Raw genomic sequence first — 23,758 nt, forward strand, 5'->3', positions numbered from 1 at the left:
AGCATTTAATTACAAGAACAAGTGCATTTTATGTCCATTACAATACATGTAACAGTATTGGCATTGTATTTATCTGCATTTGATGTGCATTTAATACACTTAAAAATGCAGACAAGACACACTTCTAACAGAAACAAATGTATTTTTTTCTGCATTTTCCAGCATTAATACTTTTCAAGTGTATTTTTTATCATCCCAAATACACTTTACCAGGAAAAAGGTATGTTAAAATGCTTTTTTAGTTTGTTTTAAGTATATTTTCAAATGCATTAAGACACTCTTTTCTTTTGCAAAAAATGTTGAACAAAAACTTGAAAATATTTAATATACTAAAGTGTAGTAATAATTAAAGTTTTTTATGAGCATCAAAAACAGTGTCAAATTCATACCAGTGCCTATTTAGTAGCAGTAGGCCTTATATGGTCTACTTGTGGTAGAAATAATGCATTTTGTATAATACAACATACATAAATTAATTAATATAGCTGCCCATACAGTTCAATACAATGTTCAATTAACTACACTATGCAAAGTTGAAATATGACATCAAGCTTGGAATAATCTTTTCAATAAAGAATAATATGCTGTTTTAATTTATAAGTGAGATAGACACTTGCATATAAAAACTGATTTTGCATCAAAACTAAATGTTTAATTTGATTTTTAGCTCCACTGGCCAAAGGTCCTGTGTCCATCGTGCATCCATGCATAAACTTTTCCTTTAAACATCTTCTCCTAAACTACTGGTCCAATTCTGATGAAATTTCTTAGGAATGTTCCTGGGATGAACCTCTTTCAAATTTGTTCAAATTATGCCCCTGGGGTCAAATTTGACTCTGCCCTGGGGGTCACAAAATTGAAAATTTGCTTTAATAAGGCCTATTTTGTGAAAACTTTCTCAAAATCTCATGTCCATAACCATTGGGCCTAGGGCTATCAAATTTGGTATGTAGAGACATCTAATAGTCCTCTACCAAATTTGTTCAAATTATACCCCTGGGGTCAAATTTGACCCTGCCCTGGGGGTCACAAAATTGAACATATGCTTATATAGGGTATATTTTGTGAAAACTTTACAAATCTTCTCGTCCATAACCATTGGGCCTAGGGCTACCAAATTTGGTATGTAGTGGCATCTTATAGTCCTCTACCAAGTTTGTTCAAATTATGCCCCTGGGGTCAAGTTTGAACCTGCCCCGAGGGTCACAAAATTGAACATATGCTTATATAAGGCCTATTTTGTGAAAACTTCAAAAAAATTCTTGTCCATAACAATCCGGCCTAGGGCTATCAAATTTGGTATATAGTGACATCTAATAGTCTTCTACCAAATTTGTTCAAAATTAATCCCTAGGGTCTAATTTAACCCTGCCCCTGGGGTCACAAAATTGAACATATGCTTATATAATGCCTATTTTGTGATAACTTAAAAAAATCTTGTCCATAACCATTAGGCCTAGGGCTACACAATTTGGTATGTAGTGACATTGTATAGTCCTCTACTTAGTTTGTTCAAATTATGCCCCAGGGGTCAAATTTGACCCTGCCCCGGGGGCCACAAAATCAATTATATGCTTATATAGTGCCTATTTTGTGAAAATTTTAAAACTCTTCTTGTCCTTAACCATAAGGCAAAGGGCTACCAAATTTGGTATGTAGTGACATGTTATAGTTCTCTGCCAAGTTTGTTCAAATTATGCCCCTTGGGTCAAATTTGACCCTGCCCGGGGTCACAAAACTGAACACTTATATGGGGCCTATTTTGTGAAAACTTTAAAAATCTTGTTGTCCATAACCATTGGGCCTAGGGCTACCAAATTTGGTATGTAGTGACATCTAATAAACCTATACCAAATTTGTTCAAATAATGCCTCTGGGGTCAACTTTGACCCTGCCCCGGGGGGTCACAAAATTGAATAAACGCTTTTAAAGCGCCTATTTTGTGAAATCTTTAAAAATCTTCTTGTCGAAAACCATTTGGACTATGGCTACCAAATTTGGTATGCAGTAACATCTTATAGTCCTCTACCAAGTTTGTTCAAATTATGCCCTTTGGGTCAAATTTGATCCTGACCTGCATGTCACAAAATTGAACATTATATACGCTTATATCTTGCTTATTTTGTGAAAACATTAAAAATATTCTTGTCCTTAACTCTAGGACCTAGGGCTACCACATTTTGTATGTAGTGAGATATAGTAGTCCTCTACAAAGTTTGCTCAAATTATGCCCCTGGGGTTAAATTTGACCCAGCCCAGAAGGTCACAAAAGTGTACATGTGCTTAAATAGGGCCTATATTTAAGTAGTTGCACATGCAGAGAAATTTGTTTCAGCCTTTTTTCAGCAGTGGAGCGATACAGGGCCATCATGGCCCTCTTGTTTAAATACTCAAAAAATGAAACCGTGTTCATGCTTGCATGAACACAGTTTATAAATGCTGTCAGAATTATAAAATATGCAATTACTATAAATACAAATGCCAGGGAAAAGTGCTTTTTATACTAAAAAATTCGAATGAATATTACAATAATACATTCTGAATACTTTAGTATGTAATTAACAGTTTTGTCTGAGAAAATCACTAAATTTTATATATTTATTCAAATTCACATAAATCATATTTCAAAAACACATAATTACTTCAAATCCTTCACACAATACTGAAAAAAATGCACAGTTTCTGAATGTTATTGATTCTTTATTAATTTATACATGAACCATTTTTTAATCTTGATGCATCCTCAATTGTATAATGCACATCTTAATCTGTTTTAACAATTATAATATAAAGATTAAGGCTGACTCAGTAAAATAATAATCCATGAGTTCTGCAGTACTTTCAGACAAACTAGGAATACTGCTGTGATATTATCTATCTATCTAATGGGATATTAATTTGGCTTCAATAGAAAAAAATCAAAGCATACACATGTATAAAATGTGTATGTATATATTAGTTAAACTTTAATTGATTGACCATCGATAAAAAGATATTATAATATATGTATATATATATATATCCTTGTAAAACTAAAAATTAAATATGTATGTTTCTATTACATCATTTAGGACTTTTATTTTCAGACAAAGTAGAGTGAAGCTTAAAACAGTATCCAATTGTAACAGTCAATTTTGGGAAAATCAACCTTATAATTATTTTCTGTGTTGGCCAATGTCATAATTGGTATAAAATGTATATTGAACTGGAAGTTTTCTTTATTTTAAATGATAACATTTGCTTGGTCAGCCATAATTGTCACAATCAAGTGGTCTTTTTACACTGTAGTTTTCTCACTGACTATGGGTTTGTTCTGAGAATGAGCCACACAAAGTATCGTTGGGGAGATGAGTTGTCAATTTTATGTTTATCAGTCTTTCATAATCAAGTATACCTGTAAAAAGGGAATTTGTAACTAATAATCACACAATATACACAATTAAAATTGTATGCATTTAGATTTATTTAGTACTGCACATTAATCATTTTCCAAAAATATGTAGCAACATTACATTATATAATGCTGCAATACTAAAGTGATTTACTAATTAAAGGTCGCTGATGTGTAATGGATGTGGTGTCCACCTAATGATCTGGAGGTCACTGGTTTGATCCCCAGTGTGGGAGCATTCTTTAGAAATCTCCAAGAGACACCCAAGTACTGGTTCTAGGCCCAGGAAACGAACTCAAGAGCATTTCACATACATGTACGTAGTTAGTACTTTAAATTTAATCGAACTAAAAATGGGTTAAAACTAACAACTGAAACCCTTCTTAATACATTTTATTTTGAATCAAGCAAATGTGCAAATTCATTAAAAATAATGAGTAAAATTTAAAAATTCTACTTTAAAGTAATCATGATAATTTAGATCATTTTCAGAATATTTAATGATGATAATGATACAATTATATATTCCCTAAATGATATAAATAAAACATGTAATGTTAATTTATGAAAAAAAACGTTTTAATTTTATCAATATCATGGTAATTACAACTAGATACAGGCAATTAGATCAGAAACGTGCATTAATTATATTAATGAACAACCCAGACATTTGTAGTGATTTATGGTCACTCTTTGATTAACGTTCTATACATGACCTGTCATAAATATATAGGTATTTTTTAGCCAGTACTACAATCGGCAATGATAGTCTGTATTGCATACATATTCCAACGTCTATTATCGATTCGCTTCCTCAAACTGAACAAATATTTAATGTTTACATCGCGAAACGTAATGCATCCAGTTTCACTTTCGGTTTTGGTTTTGTAAACACCGTAATTTCATCTTAAAAATTGGATGATATGGTGATTCAATAATAATGGAAAAGAAAATCACTTGGATAATAGGTCAAAATGCAACACAAATGAACGTTAATAGTGCTATTAATATCAAAGTTTCGGTAAAAAGTTTGGCGCTAGTTCAACGCGCATCGTACACAGCCTCATAACAATAGACTGACAACCTTTTGGGTAGTAAAGTAGTAATACAAGGCAATATGGCGACCGTTAGCCACGAGGCCTATCTTACGGAGGAATCCGAGATAGCCGATGTATCACGATTGAACCTTAAATGTGACCATCATGCATGGCATAAAATGATCACGAATAAGAAAGAACAATTAAGAACAATCGTATTGCTGCATAGCCTTTGGTAAAGAGATGACGTTTTAAGTCACGGTGACTCGGAAAATGTGATAGTTTTTTAGGTATGTAATTTGATATGGATTATTTCTCTAAAAGAAAGCGATGTGTCGTTTAACGTTTGAATTCTTTTCTCGTGAAACATAAGTTGAGTTTACTACTGAAACACATCGACTAAAACAAAATAAAAACTCACTTTCTTCGAAGTTATGAACAAGGGCAATGGAGGTACTATTCATGATCATTTTGCTATTAGCTGCTGTTTCGTGACATATTTAATTGTGTCTGTTTTATTGGATTTCCTATTACATTTACCGAATCGCACATTTGATGTGTAATCATAGATTACACGAACCTTGTTCCACCATATCGTGTTGAATAACAATAGAAAATATGTCATGTAGGACATTTCTTGAGATTTATTTAAGGGAGACCATCAATATTAAACTTTATGTATATGCATTGTGTAACGGACGGGTTGTCTTCTCTCAATACAAGATAACGGATACATCGTGCAAAACGAAAACTAGGACATCTCAGTCACTATGTGTTTAAGAGGAGAAGAATATTTAAGGTCTATTACGAATTTGCCAGATTAGGGTTAAAAGGTTGACGATATTTTCTGTGATATTTGGCGCACTGGTGTTTCGGAGTTTGTGTCAAAAAACATCAGTTGACAGATTTAAAGCAATGACGGACTCTGAACGTATAGAGTCTAAAACCAAGGGGTTGTCTATTAAAAGGGGAAGCACGGTTTTGATTGCGGTGGATGGTAGTGAGTATTCGGACTATGCTTTCCATTGTAAGTATTTATCCTATATGCACGTTTTAGTATGCACAACCAACCGTTTTTGCGATTTGTATTTCTTAAAAATTACCGCATCAAAACCTTATAAACCATTTTTGTGACACGGGTGTAAAGACATGATCGTCAATACTGCAGCCTGATCAAACTTTACCGGACCCGTATTTGAGAATGGCTGAACATCCATCAATATACAAGTCCTGTTATTTGAATGTTCTCTATGAGATATATGTGTAAACCTGTCAACAGAGCAATGAATTATATTGCTTTTTAAAGATTTTTCACAGAATTGTGGATCATTTCGAGTAGAATTAATAGAGATATTAAAATATGATTTGTTTGTTTATATTTCAAATTTTGACGAAATTCGTTTGAAGATAATAGAGACATTATAAAAAATATAGATGCCGCATTGGAAGTGGCGCCGAGTGTTTAGTGTACAGGTATAAACGCGTGTAAGTTTTACACAGGTATGAATTCACCATCTATTTTTGTGTACTATGCCAACTTTGTACTAGTGTTTGGTTTCACCGAACCCATCGGTTATTGCGTAATGCAATAAACTGCTCTAGTACCCAATCTTTACTTTAGTATACAGAAGTAAACGTCTGGCTTCTACCAAAATCTCGTGCGGTAACACCGGTCTAATTATTTGAGATAATCAATTAGTTCGCAAATATATGTTATTCAGTGCAAGTCATTTTTATGGAATGGTTTATATGAATGAAGCTCCACTTTCGAAGTTTACTGATACTCTATTAATAGCTCTATATTGTACACTTTTGTTTTAAATCGCTCACACAAGGTGACATGCGATATAGAACGTGTAAATGGCAGATGCCAACATCATCACGCTGTACAATAAAAGGGCGACAGAAGCGACTGCAACAAATATAAGACGGATATCCATCCTGAGTGTTGTGGTTAAAGTCTTCGCTCGTGTCGCCCTAAACAGACTAAATAAACTTGCTGATAGAGTATATCAAGAGTCAAAGTGCGATATCCGCTCATAGAGGTCAACCGTAGATATGAACTCCTCTATCAGGCGACTGCAGACAAAGTTCAGAGAGCAGCACGAGCCCTTCTTTCCGGCCTTCAAAGACCTGACCAAAGATCAGTATGGATCGACTCCTTACCGTATTGGCGAAGATTTGCTGCCCAACAAGACGTATGAGCGTGATCCAGTCAATCAGGCAGTCATTCCACGACAACATGAAAGGCACTGTGCAGTATGACGGCTCGTTGTCTTGTGCTTTCAACATCCGCAGCGGCGTCAAACAGGGCTGCGTCCTCGCTCATACTCTTTTTGGCATTTATTTGCTTACCTGGTGCAGCATGCCATTGAAAATTCAACTGAAGTTGTCTACCTCCATACCCGGTCAGACGTTAGTTTGTTCAAAATAGCTCGGCTGAAGGCAAAGAGTAAAGTACGAGTGGTGATGATAAGAGACATGCTGGTTGCAGATGAAGCTTCTCTGGTCAACCACATCGAAACAGAACATATGCTGTTGAACCGATTTGAAAAGGCATGCGACGAGCTCAGCCTGACAATCGGCACAAAGAAAGCACATGATATTGCTCAACATTCAAAAACACCCCACATCACCATCAACAACTTTGAATAAGAGGTCGTCAGCCAGTTCACATACCTTGGATCTACCATCACTGACGACCTGTCACTGGAAACAGAGATAAGCCAAAGGATAGACAATGCCTCAACAACCCTGGCCAGGCTATAAAAGGTAGTGTGGAACAACAGCATGCTACACAGCTACGAACAACAAGATAGCTGTGTACCAGACCTGCGTGTTAAGCACTCTTCTGTATGCCAGTGAATCTTGGACCTTTTGTGAATCCAAAGTTCAAAGGCTAAGCGCCTTCCATATGCGTTGCTCCCAACGCGTACTTGGTATCTCATGGAGCGTGACAAATAACGTTGTGATGGAAAGGGAAGCCATCCCCAGCATGACGACTCTTCTCCGACAGCGTCGTCTAAGATAGCTGGATCATGTGCGTCGTTTGGGCAACGGTCGAACCACAAAGACGTCCTGCACGGAGAGCTTGCATCAGGCAAGAGATTGACTGGTTTGCCACTTCTCCGCGACAAGGACATCTGCAAGCAAGCGGGACCTAAAATCCATTGACATAAACTTCAACACTAGGGAAGCGCTAGCTCAGGAAAGATTCAAGTGGGGACGTGCTGTACATATCGGACTGTAGGTGGGAGTGGAGAGGATCCGCCAGTTTGCTTATTACTGACAGGCGCATATGTAGAAATGACAAAACCTGCTACTGGCTGTCAAATCCATCTTTATATGCGCAGGATGCGAGAGAGAGAGAGAGAATGCCACTCTCTATTGGGTTTGCACAGCCATTGTAAACGCTTCAAAAGCAACGCACCGACACAAGCATCCTGACGTCAAATAAATAATCGTGACATTTTCGAGGGACGCGTGTCTATTGTCTCTCGAGACTTACGGACGCCAGCAAAAAGTGTATTAATGACATAGCGTTTAAACGTCCATATAATTCTTAAGCCTGAATTTGTTAAGTTGTAGCTCGCTCACTTTGTTTATTAAACGTTATGGTTCAAACTCAAGTTCATGCATTTTTCATGTTATAGTTGTTTCTTGTTAACAAAAATAAATCAAAACTCGACCAAATATATCAGTTTTGCTAGTATATTTATTTGATGATTATTTTATATTACGAAAATATGTGAATATTTCTTTCTAAGGGTTCAAGGAAAAAATGCTTGGTAACTAAAACTCGTGTTATTATTACCAAGTCAGCAAAAGTAATGTAAAAGGATTTTTTAATGTTATCATGTTTTCTGTCTGACCTTCGGATTACTTGTCCAGGACATCACTCGATTTATATCCGAAATGAAACCTCATTTGTAAATACATTGCATTTAAACGAGGAATAAACTAATAATAACTATTCATACCATACTTGGATGTGTGTTGCATTTGGTTATGTGAAAGGTTCATAACCTCACGTTGCTCAGATATGTAATCCAGCAATCTTAAAAAACGAGTTAGCCGACCCGTAAATTGATAGCGTTCACGATACTCCTCTGTGTAAGGTACATCTGCGTAAGCAAACACTTGACGTAAAGCTCAAAACTAATACACATATTTTTGTTTCACTTATAACTTAAGAAGTTATAAGAATATAAACGTAAAGAATAATTTTAACTCTTTCCTGATATAGTTCGCAACAATAGGCTTTTCAAAGTGTTTTTCTATATGTTTACTACAATTTCTGCGTGTTTCTTAATTAAACAATTGAGAACTATTTTGTAATTGACGGTTAAAACAGCAATAATTGTAACAATCCCCAGTTAAGATAAACTCGTACATTATTAAAATGTGAGCAAATCGATCATATACATCGGTGAAAGTTAAAATCATACATGCTATATCATCTTGAGCTCTGCCTCAACGTATTTGAAGTTTCATCCCGTTAAATAGATATGTGTCGCGGTCTGAGAAAACTGGGCATAATGCCTGTGCGTAAAGTGTCGTCCCAGATTAGCCTGTTCAGTCCACACAGGCTAATCAGGGACGACACTTTCCGCCTAAATTTGGATTTTTGCTAAGGAGAGTCTTCATTTAAACGAAAAATGTCATAAAAGCGGAAAGTTTCGTCCCTGATTAGCCTGTGCGGACTGCACGGGCTAATCTGGGACGACACTTCACGTACATGCATTATGCCCAGTTTTCTCAGAACACGACTCATATTTTATTTCCATCAAACATTTGTCGCATTGTGATTTTGTGTAAACATGCCAGTATTTACCTACATAAAGTGTTAGTGTTCTCGCCTTTGCATGAATTTATTTTAAATTTGTTATTTCGAAGACGAAGACACGATACTACGAGAGTATTATGACGATAATGCGCGATAATTACGTGTTACCGCCATCACGTTTTCTGTCTTTATAATGTCGTATTATCACCCTCGTACTATCGCTTTATCATCATTCAGATCTCACATTTTCGTCATCGTACTGTTGTATGATGATCGTCGTATAATGTCGTTATCGTCATCGTACATTCGTGTTGTCATCATCGTAGCATCGCCTTCCAGTGCTAATCTGCATAGGATTTTTGCTCACCACGATGTCGCTCTACTGAAAATGAACAGGAACCATGCTAACATAAAGATTAAAGTGAGAAATGTGTACTATACATTTTTTTATTTAATGGATAAAACACGAAATTATTTATAATTATCATCATAATGTTGTATCGTGTATTCGTAATTGCTCTTTTGGGTTATCGCCATTGAATTGTCGTGTTGTCATCAGCGTAGTTTAGCCTTCCAGTGCACATCCGAATATATTTTTTCTCACTGGTTTTACTCTTCATAAATGAATAAGAACCTTTCATGCATGAAGTTTTAATCAAGAAATGTGTAATGTATGTGAACACGTTTGTTCACTTCTGGACAAAACAAGAAACTATATCGCATAACCATTACAATATTGTCATAGTATCGTGTCTTAGTGAACGTAATATCTTGTTTTCATAATCTTACTGTGGCGATATCGTCATCGTACTGTCGAGCATCCGACGACTTAAAAATCAATCAACGCGATTATTAGACACATGTAATGTAAAACTTAAGATATATTATTATTAACAGCTTCAATAATAAACTATCGAACGGAAAAGATATTGACAGACCTCATAAATCTGTAGGTACAAACAAACAAACAAATCATATATTGTAACAATTCACGTGTAGTTATATCATGCCTACACTATAGGCAATATGTTAAGTTTCAATTTTCACAATAATATTTTGTTTCAGTTTATCCTTTCAAGATATCGAGATTTTTGAATTCGTTGTTTAATGATTTTATTTATCCAACTTACAATTACGAATGAAATACTCTTGTAATATTCCAGATTATGTAGAATCCCTTCACGAGCCAGGAAACAGAGTGATAGTCGCTCACTCGATGGACTACAAAGTTGTATTGGTCCCAAGTAAGTGTTAAGACAGATTGAAACACAAATTCCTGAAATGTCCTTACCGAAATGTTTTTTTTTTGCAGTCACAAATAACAGGAAGGATATTTCTTAAAACTCTTAGAACTGCCTTATTTGCTTAGCAAATCTATATACGAATATTGTTTTGATGAGTATGCGGATAATACGAATACCGTAGTAGTAAAGGCGATGGTAGTGTGAGTGATGTCGGTCATGGTTGTGAAGATCATGATGATACCTATGACTGTGCTCATGCTGTTATGATGATGATGATGATAACGGCGACGGTGATGAGGCTGATTGTCATAAGCATGATAATGATGCGGTTGATAAAATGCCTGTTAACGATTTTGTTACTGCTGACAATGATGACGACAGGAAAATCAAGACTTTTTGTAAAGACGAATTGCAAATATTAGCGTCTGTACACAGGCAGGTCGTTTTTCATCGCCTTATTCCGCTTCTCTCGCCAGGCGGCTCTTCCGGCGATCTGGTCACGGTCTCCCCATCCAATCTGACTGCAGAGATCGACAACGAGGACAGGATGGCACAAGATCTCGCGGCAAAATACGACGCGAAAATCAACGAGCTTAAGGTACTAGACGATGTTTCTATTATTTTGTTACAATCTGAATTCCAAAGACAAACAACTTGCAGTAAGCTACTCCCAAAATTTCGTTAATGCAATAATGTTTCAATAAGTCGTCGGTATTATTGTCACTCACTGTATTTTTGAATGTTTTTTTTTCTGAAAATCTTTATATTGACCTTGCTTTGCGAAATATATTTTCAAGATATCCTTGATAATACATGTTCAGTTGTTCGCATGCTACCTCCTGGTTTACGTTTCACAATAAATGTTAAGTTTGAAACATATTGCAAATTGTGAACCATTCCGTATATGGCATGTACTATAATGGTGTACTTTACAGAACCGTGATCGTTGAGTACTACATTATGAATAAAACAGCATAATCAGGGTGCAGGATCACGTGACTTTGTTGGGTTTTCCCAATTAAACGTTAATGGATGTATTTAAAACATTTTATATTAACAATTTTAACTAGTGCATCAAGCCAGATTTTTTATGCTGCTTAGGCAATGTGAAATATATCAGAATTATTTTATTAAAAAAGCCTGCGTTCTTGTTAAAAAATATCATGTATACTGCACGACTATTCGTCACGCAACGTGAAATTTTGTCACCGTTTTCAGACGTATTCACTGATTTTTTCTTATACCGTCACAATCTGCAAGGAAAACTGTCTTTTATGCACTATTTTTTTTAAGTTAAGTACTTAACGGTGTGTTTACATTCTGTCCAGCCTGTGTGTAACCCCTTGAAAACTCTGTTGATTCTGTACCCCGATAACATACTAAAGTCTGACCGCTTAAATGTTATTCATGATATATTACGAACTACGACAGTCTAAAAACATTACACTAATGCGCCTGTGTTTAACCTATCATGCATGTTTGATCTTAGCTTGAAGGAACCGTAGAGGTCACGCGAGGTGAAGCAGGGCCGGCCATCTGCGCCCTGGCGTCCGACAAAAACGTGGACTTCATTGTCGTTGGCAGCCGGGGCAAAGGCATGCTCCGACGAACGCTAACCGGAAGTGTGACAGATTACATCGTACACCACTCAAACATACCTGTGCTTGTCACGCGCCACAAAGATCACTCGAAGCATCACGGGTTTCATTTTCACAATCCGTTTCATCGCGAGCACAAGAAGAGCGAAAGTCGCGAACACAAAAAGAGCGAAAGCGACAGCGTTGGGAAAGGAGGCTCGAAAGAAGAATCGCTTAAAACTTAAGACCTGCTAAAGGCGAGTCATGTCTGAATAACTTATATCACTTAATAATAATATGACTGTAAGATTTAAATCATGTAATTAACAATTAACACATGGGCAATAACAAGGCCCGAAACTATTCAGCATAGAACGCGTTCATTAAAGGTACATGTATGTATGGTTTATTGATATAACCTGTGGAATTCCTGTTCTTCAGTCTAACATGTATTATGGTTGTATTTTGTTCTGTCTGCAATTGTTTTGGGAAGTAATACTTGTCATTATCTAAATATAATTCATTAATACAGTTCAACTAGTTTTTTTAGCTATTTTGCAACACACCTTTATAACATTCATTTATGGTGACACTAACACCATCCACTATTTAGGCAAGCCCACGACAGGTTGTATGTTGCTACCTTTAAAGGGGCCTTTTAATAGACTTTGGCATGTATTACAGTTTGTCATTAAATGCTTTATATTGATAGATGTAAATATTGTATCTAAAATGAGTCATGTATTTTATGCTTTATATAAGCAATCATCGTCTATCACAAAATATAACGACAACAACAGAACTTTCTAAATTATTAAATCGTTTCGCTTTGCAACGCTTTATAATTTTCATGTTTATAAATCGTCAAAAATACGCATATAATAGATATTTTAGAGCATGGTAAATGTTCAGTATTACTATTCTTCACAAATATCATAAATAAAAAGGCCCCTTTAATATTGACCCTATCAGCCCCCATATTTATCCCAAACGATGTTTAGATACAAGATACCTATGTTTGCAGTGTCATAAAAATCACGATGCAATTTGATTAATATCATCATTTTGCGATCGCACCATACCACGTATAAATTGTTTGTAATTTGCACATTGTCACTTCAATGTAAACGTGTTTCATTTGCATGCGAGGTGTTATCAAGCAAAAGTGTATTACCGAATATGAGATGCTGGCACATCGAATTATTGAAAATTAATGAATAACGGACAATGAAAGTACACTTCTAGTAGAGGTTAAATGTAGTACTATTCACTCCAGATTATTCTCACTTCATTTTTATTTTTATTGCTATTTTATGCACGACAACCGCGAATTTAAGACACATTTTTGGAGTGTATTGTACTGTGATAAAATATGTAAGTACGGACATAGCGCACTTATAGAGAAACTCACAGCGAATTCCGTTCGCTTTTGCATGATGAACGAACTCCAACAAGCCTTTCTTAGTCCGTGTTTACGCGATACACGCCATTAGTTTCTATGTTATTATTATTGTCCGCTAGGGCAGACATATCCGAACGTCTGCGACATGCCACACAGTACATAAGGGCGTATACGCAGAATGGCAGCAGGACGGCCAACACAAGGAACGCCCATTCAAGTGACACACCCACTGTCAGAAGGATTGGTACCACAACGCACACGAGGTTCTCGTGTGGAATCCCGTGCATTCCGTGAAAAACTAACAGCGTTCCTGGAACAACGACATAAACAAGCTCTTTAAACGCATGCGTGTGTAATTTTGTTAAATAATTGAATTTTTATAGAAAATTAAACGCCGTTGCTTATGCCTCAGTCACAAATAATCCGGTCGCCGGCCGATGTGTCCGATCTCCAGGCATCGGGAAGACTTGACACGTCGGAGCCGGTCGCCGTCCGATTAGTGACACGAACTCGGCCTTTTATGGGCGCCGGACGAGAATCGGCCGATGATCGAACGGCAATCGGACAGTTTGAGAAAAGCTTTTGGGTTGAGCGTCAAATTGTAAATCGGACGACAACCGGCCGATGTACGGACGGCTATCGTCGCAATATCGACGTAGCGCCGCAAGAAAGCCGGAAAGTTTTAATAAATCGGACGTCAATCTGGCGGGCTTCGGCCGGGCTCCTTGCGGGCATATATATATATATATATATATATATATATATATATATATATATATATATATATATATATATATATATAATGCGTGCAGTCCATAAACTTTCATTTGCAGGCTGTTTTATGGTCATGAACAGAGATCAGCGAGTCACGAGGCTAAGGTAGAGGCACGCAATAGCCAGATACCGCCTCAACGTTGTAGTTGCTGCTATGGTTATAATTGAGGAATTTGAAGAACCACAGCGACGTTAAAGACGATGGTGGGTCAAGCCTTGGATTCAGAGACCATCCCTCTACGGGCAATACGAAACCCCTTTTGCATGAATTGCGTCTCGAGAACCCGGCCGATTTCGAAGCTTATTTGCGTCTCAAGACAGAGTTGTTTCAAGAACTATGTACAAGAGTCGGGCCTCGCATTCAAATTAATCAAGAGTGAGTATAAATTGTCTGAAATACTTATTGATGTACTTATATACTTATAGTAACACTTGAGACCGATCCCGACTGTCATCCGAATTAAAATTCGAAGAGCTCTCGGGATAATGTGAAATGCATTTGTAATAGTTCTAAGCATTCTGCGAGCATTTGTATCAATGTTGTACTTTTATCAATGACCTGTTATTTTTGTCAAAATAAGGTAATCTATCTAGGCTCTACCAAATAAGGTTTGTTTGTTTACAAATACAGCGCCAAGTACCTAAACTGAAACAATTTAATGCCGTGAAAATGCGGAATCACAAAGGGCGGATTTAAAGAGTGACTTTGAAAACATTTTAGAGATTATTTCAAACGACTGATACATTTTTGTGTTTTCAGTAGACGGCCTCCCCTGGGCATTGGCATAAAGCTGGCCATCACATTTCGCTTGTTGGCCACAGGCAACTCTTACCATTCACTGGCGTTTGACTTTATTTTTGACTGGGCAATTGCTTCAGCTTAATGATTTATATGTGGCTGCGATGGCTCTTCTTTCTCCTGGTCATGCTGTCCATCATTGGGCTGACCTTCTGTTTTAGGAGGTAGCATTTGCCGTGCTGCGACCTTTCTCTTCGGCATCTTGACTTTAAAATTGAGGTGTTTGGCGCTGAATCTACCCACGTGATCTGTCCACGTGCATTTACCGGAATCCTTCGGTCTCCTCACGAGCTCCGTCCGGTGTCTGTCAGTCATCGTGCGGAGGCCCTCCGGCAATCGGACGGTCGCCGGCCGATGTATATGTCCCTGTGAAATATCTTGATTTTTGCCGATACGCGTACGATGAATCCGATGTCGGATGATCGCCGGGCGATAACCGTGCGTTGATCGTCCGATCTTTTTACGATCTCAATACGATACCTTCCCGGGCCCGAAGTCGGGTAAAATTTTAAGTGAGACTTAAAATTAATTCGGACGCCGCCCGATGCCACAAAATGACCCGATGCCCGTGCGATCATCGCCCGGTCGCCAGCCAAATGAGCGGAAAAAGACGTCGGCCGCTGATCGGACGGCGATCTGTCTCTATTTGTGACTGAGGTATAAGCAGTCAATCAGTTCAAAATACAATTCGACCATTAGAATACCAAATATTGAAGCTGTTTGTTTTAGAGACCTATACAATTTATTCTATATGACTTTAAAAGAGGAAAGCGAAGGCTAATACGGGGCATTTGCATTTTGAGAAAACATTTTATTTTAATAGTATTTGTTAACTGATTGCTTAAGACATGTGTTTCTTAACATAAATAATAAGTAAATACAAAGATGAAAAATGGATTTATGAATTAATTGGTGGATTGAACTTAATACCGTCCTTATTCCCCATTTATGTACAGTTTGTCAACCGGTTCCGTATAATCAACAGTTCCGATTTATTTGTATTTAATTTTCCACAATGCTCCAACAAAAACAAAATGATAAGTGTCTAAGGTAAACATTAGGTAAAGGAATAAATTAACACAGTTTAATCAAGAACGCTTTTGTATTATGCTTACATGGGGGATAAATGCAGCAAAAAGTTAACCGGAACTGATTAAATGAGTTATGTTTTGAAATGTGCATATGGATATAGAAGGCTTTATTATTTTCAAATAAACTTTTTGCTGATTGAAAACACATTCAATGACAATGTTTTGAAATACTAACTCTAAAGTTGAATGATTTTTAATAATTTTCCGAAGGGTGAACTTAACTGGCTATTTTAGTAAAAAAACTGCATATGCCGTCTGGCCTTACCTGTTATCATACAAAATAAATTTTACCATTTATTTTTTACATCTTCTTACATTAAAACTAAATCCCGAAAGAAATTATTGTGGTCGAAAGAATTAACGTTTTTTGCCGGGTAATTCTAAACTGGTTGACTGACTGTATTATCAGTCTTTCCATTGTAGGAATGAATCTCATTCGTACAAAACATGCCTATTTATTTATACATAAAGTGTATCACACAAAAACAGTATATTACACCGCATATTATAGTTTACTTATTATTCTTAAAATGCGAATAAAGAAAACGACACATACATCTGCCAATGCATGCTTAAGTATTTGTATATATATATAATATATATATATATATATATATATATATATATATATATATATATATATATATATATATATATATATATATATATGAAAAAATACACACAAACGACGCTTAATCAACTGCTTTATATTTGAGCCTTGTTCTGAAAACTGGTCTTTATGCATGTGCGTAAAGTTTCATCCCAGATTAGCATGTGCAGCCCGCATCAGGACGACAATTTCCGCCTAAACTTGATTTTCGGTAAGGTGGGACTTCCTGGAAACTAAAAATACCATAAAAGCGGAAAGTGTCGGCAGATTACACAGACTTATCTGGGATGACACTTTACGTACATGCATTATGCCCAGTTTTCCCAGAATGCGACTCATTTTATATGCACCTAATGCAACAGCACTGGTCCTCATGATTAGAATCACTACATAGATCATCCCTCCATTGCTCCTGTTCACGGTCTCTAAGCATCCGCCCACGTGTCTCGTCCACTCCATGACGTTGATGGGAAACAGGAACACAGACAGGACGCCGTCAGCTATCAGATATACGTTGACGTTAACGTCGCCGTAGCAGCGGGCCATTCCCAAAACGCCTGAAGGGACGCCACGCAGAATGTTGTACTGGTCGTTATAGGCAGATATGAATATATTTCAAAGCAATTGCTCAATTCAATATTGTTTGTTTAAATTTCTGCCCTCAAATAGTTTGTAAAGAAAAGACACTCTTTTATGAAACAGTATTCATTAAGATCACTTAAAGTACCAATTATAATATTCACTTAACACGAACAGAGAAGAATTATGTGAGTTTTTCTCATAACTAATATTTTAAAGGAAATAAGATTATTCCAAATTTTACAAACTTACAAGACAGCTTTATTGATAGAGTTCATCAACGAGCTATACTTCTCTTTACAATTCTTATATATAACGTATACGGAATAGAATAGTTCATTTAACTTAGGTACATCAAACTCATCGTCATAAACATGCATATACAATAACAACATGCATTTGAAGAAATTAAAAGCATGCATCATTTCGAATAAAGATCAATTTAATTACAAAACAAACAAGGCTATTGTCAAGCAATATGGTCCCCTACCGGCTCCACCATTGTCAGAAATTCCACCATTTTCAGATTTTAACTTTTTTGTTGCCATAGCAACCACAATTTTTGACGTAGGAACAAAATGAAATGACGTGCATAATGTCCATATTGTCATCTATCCATGTAGCAAGTTTCATGAAAAAATATTAAGAACTGTTAAAGTTATCGCAGGATCCAGAAAAGTGTGACGGACAGACAGACAGACTGACACACAGAGCGCAAACCATAAGTCCCCTTCGGTGAAACCGGTAGGGAACAATAAATAAACATGTTTTCGTTAGAAAGTCACATGGATGAGGTTAATACATAACGACTACCTAATGTTAAAGATAAGTGACATTATTTGTTATAATTTGTTACAAATAATTGTATCAATTACCGGTATTACATTATTCTTTACCTATTTTCAATGTGAACACTATAATTATTCAATACTATAGATAAAGAAATCCCGCAATTTAAAGCTTTTTAACTAAACATGCCTAGTTTTCTTAACACTACGTAGTTCGATAAACTTGACCATATTTAGACGGGATCTATCATAGAATTCATGTATTTCTAACATCATAACAGTCGCGTTCTAAGAAAACTTGGCATACTGCTTGTGCGTAAAGTGTCGTCCCAGATTAGCCTATGCAGTCCGCACAGGCTAATCAGGGACGACACTTTTCGCTTTTATGACATTTTTCTTTAAAGGAAGTCTCTTCTACACGAAAATCCAGTTAAGGCGGAAAGTGTGCGGACTGCACAGGCTAATCTGGGATGACACTTTACGCTGTGCATTATGCTCAGTTTTCTCAGAACACGACTCATATAATAAGGTCATTTAATACTAAAGTGATATTCATCCTTTACGTCGTCTAGGTTGCATTACACACATTTGCGTTGACCTCTGACCTCTGGTGTCTTCCCGTTTCTACCGAAAATTTGTGAGACGACAAACAGTAATTTAGCAATAATGTTCCTATACTTTTTATTTTTAACAATACCAAGATACGATGAGCTTTCAAATTCAGGGTTTAATTCCATATGTAAAATCGTTGATCTAGATGATGTGACCGTCCATTTAGTACATTGACATAGAGGTTTCATTCACTCCTCTTCTTTAAACTGCACTCCTCTTTCCTCGTTCCCACGACGTACCAACTCGGGGAATTGAGTTAAAATTGTTTCTTAGCTTTGCACTCTTCTTTTTTTTTATCTCGTTCCCACGACTTAAGTCGTTCTCACGACATAACTAACTTGGTCCCTTGAGTTACTAAGCATTTCCCTCGAGTAAACATGCCGTGGAAATGAGGTAGAAAAAAAGAAGTGCATTAAAATTGAGGAGTGAATGTCACTTCTATGCCATCGTAATTGAGTGATATACTGGTCTCGCATTCAGTCTTTGATTAACGGGATTATATGAGAAGTGTCTATAGATTCTTGGAATAGCCATACATCGGGAAAACCGGTTGGTAAAAATGTCCCGTACTTTCGATGACAAATTGTTTGCGTTACTTTTGTTATCAACGTATGTTTCCGGTTTTACAGTGTAGAAAAATAGATATTGACATATCTGTTTATATACTAGTATAAGGGAACTCGACGAACTGCTGCGTAAAGCAATACACCATATTTCGAAATGTATCTTTAATATTACACAACTTACGATGGACGAGCTCGCTGTTTTCCGCTTTGATAAATCCATAAATAGTTTATAATGGATTTAACATATGCGTGAAGTAAATTAAATATGACATTAATAGGAACGTTCATGTCTATTGTTAGGGTGAACAAAAATGCATTGCTGTTAATATTTTACCTCAACCCATTTATGTCTAGTGGACTCTCCCATCCTTCTAAATTGGATCAATTTATTTCCAAAATTAGGGATGTCTAGTATACTTATTTCTATATTTTAAATATTTCTTACAGAAATTCCTATAAGCAAACAGTGTAGAACCGGATGAGACGCCGCATCATGCGGCGTCTCATCCGGGTCTACGCTGTTTGCAAAGTCCTTTTTTCAGGACGCTAGGCATAAATGGGTTAAATATAGTGTACTTTTTGCGGGCACAACGATACACCGCTTGCCATGACAATGTCAAGGTAATATTATTCACAATTTTTAGTTTTCTATACGAATGAAATGGAGATGTCAACCTAAAAGCATGTTAGAAACGCGTGCAAAAAAAAATCAACAATAAATAACAGAGCAACAGAAAACCAATACCATTCACGTGAAATATCAACTTAAAATGCATCTAACAAAGCCTGTCCAACCTGCAGAGAGATAGACTATTCCAAACACAACATGCAGGAAGATGAAAACAGTATCATCGCAGCGAAAATCTAGAAAGAGATTGAAGTACAATTAAAGCCACGCACAACTAAAAGCATTTGACGCGGATATAACTAAACAATAATATTAGACATAAAACACGGTAGAAGATGTGTAAATTAAAATGCATTCAAAAACGGTATCTTGATATTTGATACGAATTTTACATTATGCATTATGAAGAGAGAATATATGCTTAAGGACAATAAACAACAAACGAAAAAGAAGTGAATTGTTTTGAGATAATTAAATTTTACTACAAAACACACACGCGTTTAAATATTCGTACATATGGACGTTATCGGATTAGGTATAATGCTTTTGATATACCTTATTGTTTCTTCAATAGTAAATACTAAGTTATGACATATTTTATATTTCCTTAATGGCACAGATGTATGACCAATATATAATTTCATGTAAGCATCTCGGTAATCATCATCCCCCCCCCCCCCCCCCCCCCCCCCGAAAAAAGCCATACAAAAATCCGATTTTCAGATTTCTTCTTAACAATGCTCTTAAAATTCGTAGTTCAAGGAACCTATGTAAAGGGCATGTATTTACATGAGCAGTATTTGTGATTTATCTCTGTGGCCATTCGTTTCCGGAAGCCCATAAATCCCTGCGAATGCTCGGAGTTCTTTCGCACCATGTCAGTGAAGGAGAGGTTCATGATGCTGTCCGACCGGGCTATTGAATTTCTTCGCGTCTCCGAGAAGTGACCCAGATGAACGCCGGGATCCACATCGATATAAGGGGTCAAATGAGTGTCTGAAAGGCGGCTGTTCCCATAGTCCAGAGTTCCCTCGTCAAAACTACCACCTGCATGCACAATAATAACAATAGAGATAAGAGTGCTCTTTTAATGAGGTCACATGCATCTATAATCAACTGGAAGTCTTTCAGTAGTGGTGGACTTTAAAGAAACATCCCCACGAACTCGATAACATATATAATTCCTCATGTTCAGGAAGAGGTGTTACGTGCATATACTGTGAACATTTTCGGTCAACTATCGTACATGTAAACAGATGGTTTGTGTGTTTTCAAGAAATGTGCGTTGACGTTTAATTTTACCCCGCTTTTCTTATATAATTAAATTTTCATGCTATACCAATTGATAAATTCAGTCGTACCGATATATCCAAATCGGAAATGCTGCGGGTTGTCAAACAAAGCGTCGAAGTCCGGCTCGGTGCAGTGGAAGCTCACGGCCCTCGTAAGCACCGGCGCTACCGGTGTCGGCGGTATGACGAAGATGTCGACATTCTGTTGCACGCTCTGTAATGGAGTCGAGGTGGCGCGCGGTGCTACCGGAAGAGGTAAAAACGCTCTGACTAAAATCGTAAGAGTCGTTACTTTTAAGTCAGTATGCGCTTGTTTGTTTAGAGATACAAGCAAAAAAACAAAATACAGTAAGGATATCATTCGGTCTTGAATTTTGTAATGGAAGTAAGTTGGATATTCTTAATGAGCAGATAACAAAGACATGTTCCCAAAACTAGAAACAGGTTTTATGTTACAACAACAAAGCACTGGCGTGTACTTCTGTGTAAAGTTTGTAGTACGTTACGCGCTACGGTTTTTATGCGCCCAAACCGTTATGTCTCGATATTTCGACTTCATTCGAGGTTTTATGTATCAGTATTAAATGTGTATGCATTGGGATTTACAGACGCATTCAGCGATATATTTTACAGAAACAAAATGCTATTGATGTACACTCTTTTTATACACTACCGTGACATTGAGCGTGCATGCTATACAGTATTTACAGTAATGATAACAAAATACATATCCAACAGAAAATTTAAGTTTAGCCATAAACTAAAAAGGACTTAGTATGACGAAAATATAATATTTTTACGATCATAACACAAAATATGCAACATGCACACTATTTGAATGTAAAGTAAGAAAAATAGCAACAACAACCAAACCTCGTTCTTTTCCCGAATGGAATCCATAGTTGGCAAACGCCATTTTTTTCCAAAAGCTATATGAGATTGAATATCAGGTTTTCCAACATACCACAGCGCTATTATTTGTAACTTCAACTTGGAAATCATTAGCAAATCGCACAAATCTACGTCAAGTTGTGTAATTTTTATGTAACTGTACATAAATTCAATTCGCGGCTACGGGTGAATGATTCGTTATTGACCAGTAATTTTCATATCACGACTAAGCTATATGCTATATGCCTTTGGCGATATGAGATTTCGTCGATTTGCGAGTATTTTAAAAAGGAATACGTTATTTATTTGCGTTTGACTTACAGTTGATAAAAACAAATCAAATAACTTGTGCAAAAAACGTCGCATCGTTTGATGGTAGTGTAAAGTTTTGAACAGTTTTCGAGTCATCGTTTTGCATGTAGCATAGGTACATTTGATATTTTTTACTGAACACACGAACCATATTCACAAAGAAAAAATATTCGAACACTTTAATCGTTTTTCTATGCCTCGTCATCAAAGGTCTTCCAATATAAATCGGTATCTATAGTTTTAAAAGTTGTCGTGAATTTAACTTCGACGCAAGTGTATTGTTATTCACGTAGTTCGTAATTACCGTAAGACTTTTCATTTACCTGCTGTTCAAAATCATCGTCGTTAATCTAAAGAGTAAAAGGGAGACTTCTCCAAAAAGGAACTACTGAGTATGCAATCCATTCCTAAAACACTAGTTAATAAAGATATAATTATTTGCATCACGTTAATATTAAAATAATAACTCACGCACAAGAGGCAAATTTGCATATTTAGAAACAATAAAATGATAATTTAAGACGTGGTTGTTAGCCACTTGTTTAAATGTTATTATTTTATGGGTGCTAGGCCTTGATATACTACACAATTGAACATGGCTTCTGAACGGTTGTTGCAACAATTATATTGTTTCTAGATGTATTGGTCGAGGAAGCAACGTTTACCATAAACCTGACGTTTTGGTTAGTTTTAGTTTTAAACTTATATATTTTAAAAATGCTCTAGTCCGTTTGCTGTTAAGTACCAGAACATGCTGTCTTTGGGCGATATATAAAGAACGCCTATTGCTTATCAAACAATATAAACATTCGTATATATTATTAATTAATGTTATCATAGTTTAACCCATTTATGCCTAGCGTCTTGAAAAACAGCGTAGACCCAGATGAGACGCCGCATAATGCGGCGTCTCATCTGGATCTGCGCTGTTTGCTTAAAGGAATTTCTGTAAGAAATATTCTAAATATAGAAATTAATATACTAGACATCCCTAATTTTGGAAATAACTTGATCCAATTTAGAAGGATGGGAGAGTCCACTAGGCATAAATGGGTTAAACTAAACGCACCATGGTAGTAAGTTGGCAGTGTGTAATTGTAGACAGAAATGTCATCCTTAATATTGGCTAAGGGAGGTAATAAACAACTTCTGAAAATAAAGAATACGTAAGACTTAGTTCTCTTTTAGCTATTTTTAATAACATAAACTTGAGCGAAAGTGGTGCGTTTTATAATTTTAGAAGGCACTTAACTAGAACTGTTAGATATTAATTAAAGGCAGGCAGGCAGACAGACAGGACGAATGGTAAGTAAGTAAGTAAGTAGGTAAGTAAGTAAGTAAGTAAGTAAGTAAGTAAGTAAGTAAGTAAGTAAGTAAGT

At 36.3% G+C, this 23,758-nt stretch overlaps 2 protein-coding genes and 1 long non-coding RNA gene across 9 annotated transcripts in view; 2 read left to right on the top strand and 1 right to left on the bottom strand.

Moving 5' to 3' along the window:
• The first annotated feature begins 4,810 nt into the window (after window positions 1–4,810).
• The window catches only part of LOC127877607 (stress response protein NhaX-like), a 33,746-nt gene continuing 14,798 nt past the window's right edge, over window positions 4,811–23,758 (top strand). For 2 of the 5 annotated variants that reach the window (XM_052423647.1, XM_052423645.1), the window contains exons 1-3: window positions 4,940–5,455; window positions 10,378–10,458; window positions 10,935–11,056. In XM_052423647.1, the coding sequence (XP_052279607.1) occupies window positions 5,344–5,455; window positions 10,378–10,458; window positions 10,935–11,056 (315 nt within the window). In that variant the 5' untranslated portion in view covers window positions 4,940–5,343. Of the gene's footprint in view, window positions 4,882–4,939; window positions 5,456–10,377; window positions 10,459–10,934; window positions 11,057–11,947; window positions 12,568–13,556; window positions 13,696–23,758 lie in introns of those variants that run through there. The other 3 variants (XM_052423646.1, XM_052423648.1, XM_052423644.1) reach the window with 3 other exon arrangements.
• LOC127877605 (uncharacterized) lies at window positions 13,313–22,216 on the bottom strand. 3 transcript variants are annotated; one of them, XM_052423639.1, is made up of 6 exons: window positions 22,050–22,216; window positions 21,246–21,419; window positions 20,674–20,931; window positions 20,052–20,120; window positions 17,062–17,268; window positions 13,313–13,747 (listed from the first exon to the last, which is right to left on the bottom strand). In XM_052423639.1, exons 1-6 carry the CDS (start codon window positions 22,090–22,092, stop codon window positions 13,497–13,499), a joined length of 1,002 nt encoding a protein of 333 aa, XP_052279599.1. In that variant the 5' UTR covers window positions 22,093–22,216; the 3' UTR covers window positions 13,313–13,496. The 3 variants fall into 3 exon arrangements, with proteins under 3 accessions (XP_052279599.1, XP_052279598.1, XP_052279600.1); XM_052423638.1 differs by having other exon boundaries at window positions 21,246–21,446; window positions 22,050–22,215; XM_052423640.1 differs by lacking the exon at window positions 20,052–20,120 and having other exon boundaries at window positions 21,246–21,446; window positions 22,050–22,215.
• On the top strand, window positions 14,258–15,907 carry LOC127877609 (uncharacterized). The gene is made up of 2 exons (XR_008048496.1): window positions 14,258–14,587; window positions 14,972–15,907. It is a non-coding gene; the product is annotated as an uncharacterized LOC127877609 (long non-coding RNA).

The sequence above is a fragment of the Dreissena polymorpha genome, chromosome 4 (assembly GCF_020536995.1).
Source record: "Dreissena polymorpha isolate Duluth1 chromosome 4, UMN_Dpol_1.0, whole genome shotgun sequence".
Taxonomy (NCBI): domain Eukaryota; kingdom Metazoa; phylum Mollusca; class Bivalvia; order Myida; family Dreissenidae; genus Dreissena; species Dreissena polymorpha.

Excerpts from the sequence above, each read along its gene's own strand:
- LOC127877605 (XM_052423638.1), bottom strand. The coding sequence starts at position 22,092 with ATGGCGTTTGCCAACTATGGATTCCATTCGGGAAAAGAACGAG. Across the intron at positions 20,932-21,245 it reads TTTCCGATTTGGATATATCG|GTGGTAGTTTTGACGAGGGA; the intron begins GTACGACTGAAT and ends TTGTGCATGCAG. Across the intron at positions 20,121-20,673 it reads AAATCACAAATACTGCTCAT|ATTTTCGCTGCGATGATACT; the intron begins GTAAATACATGC and ends ATCTCTTTCTAG.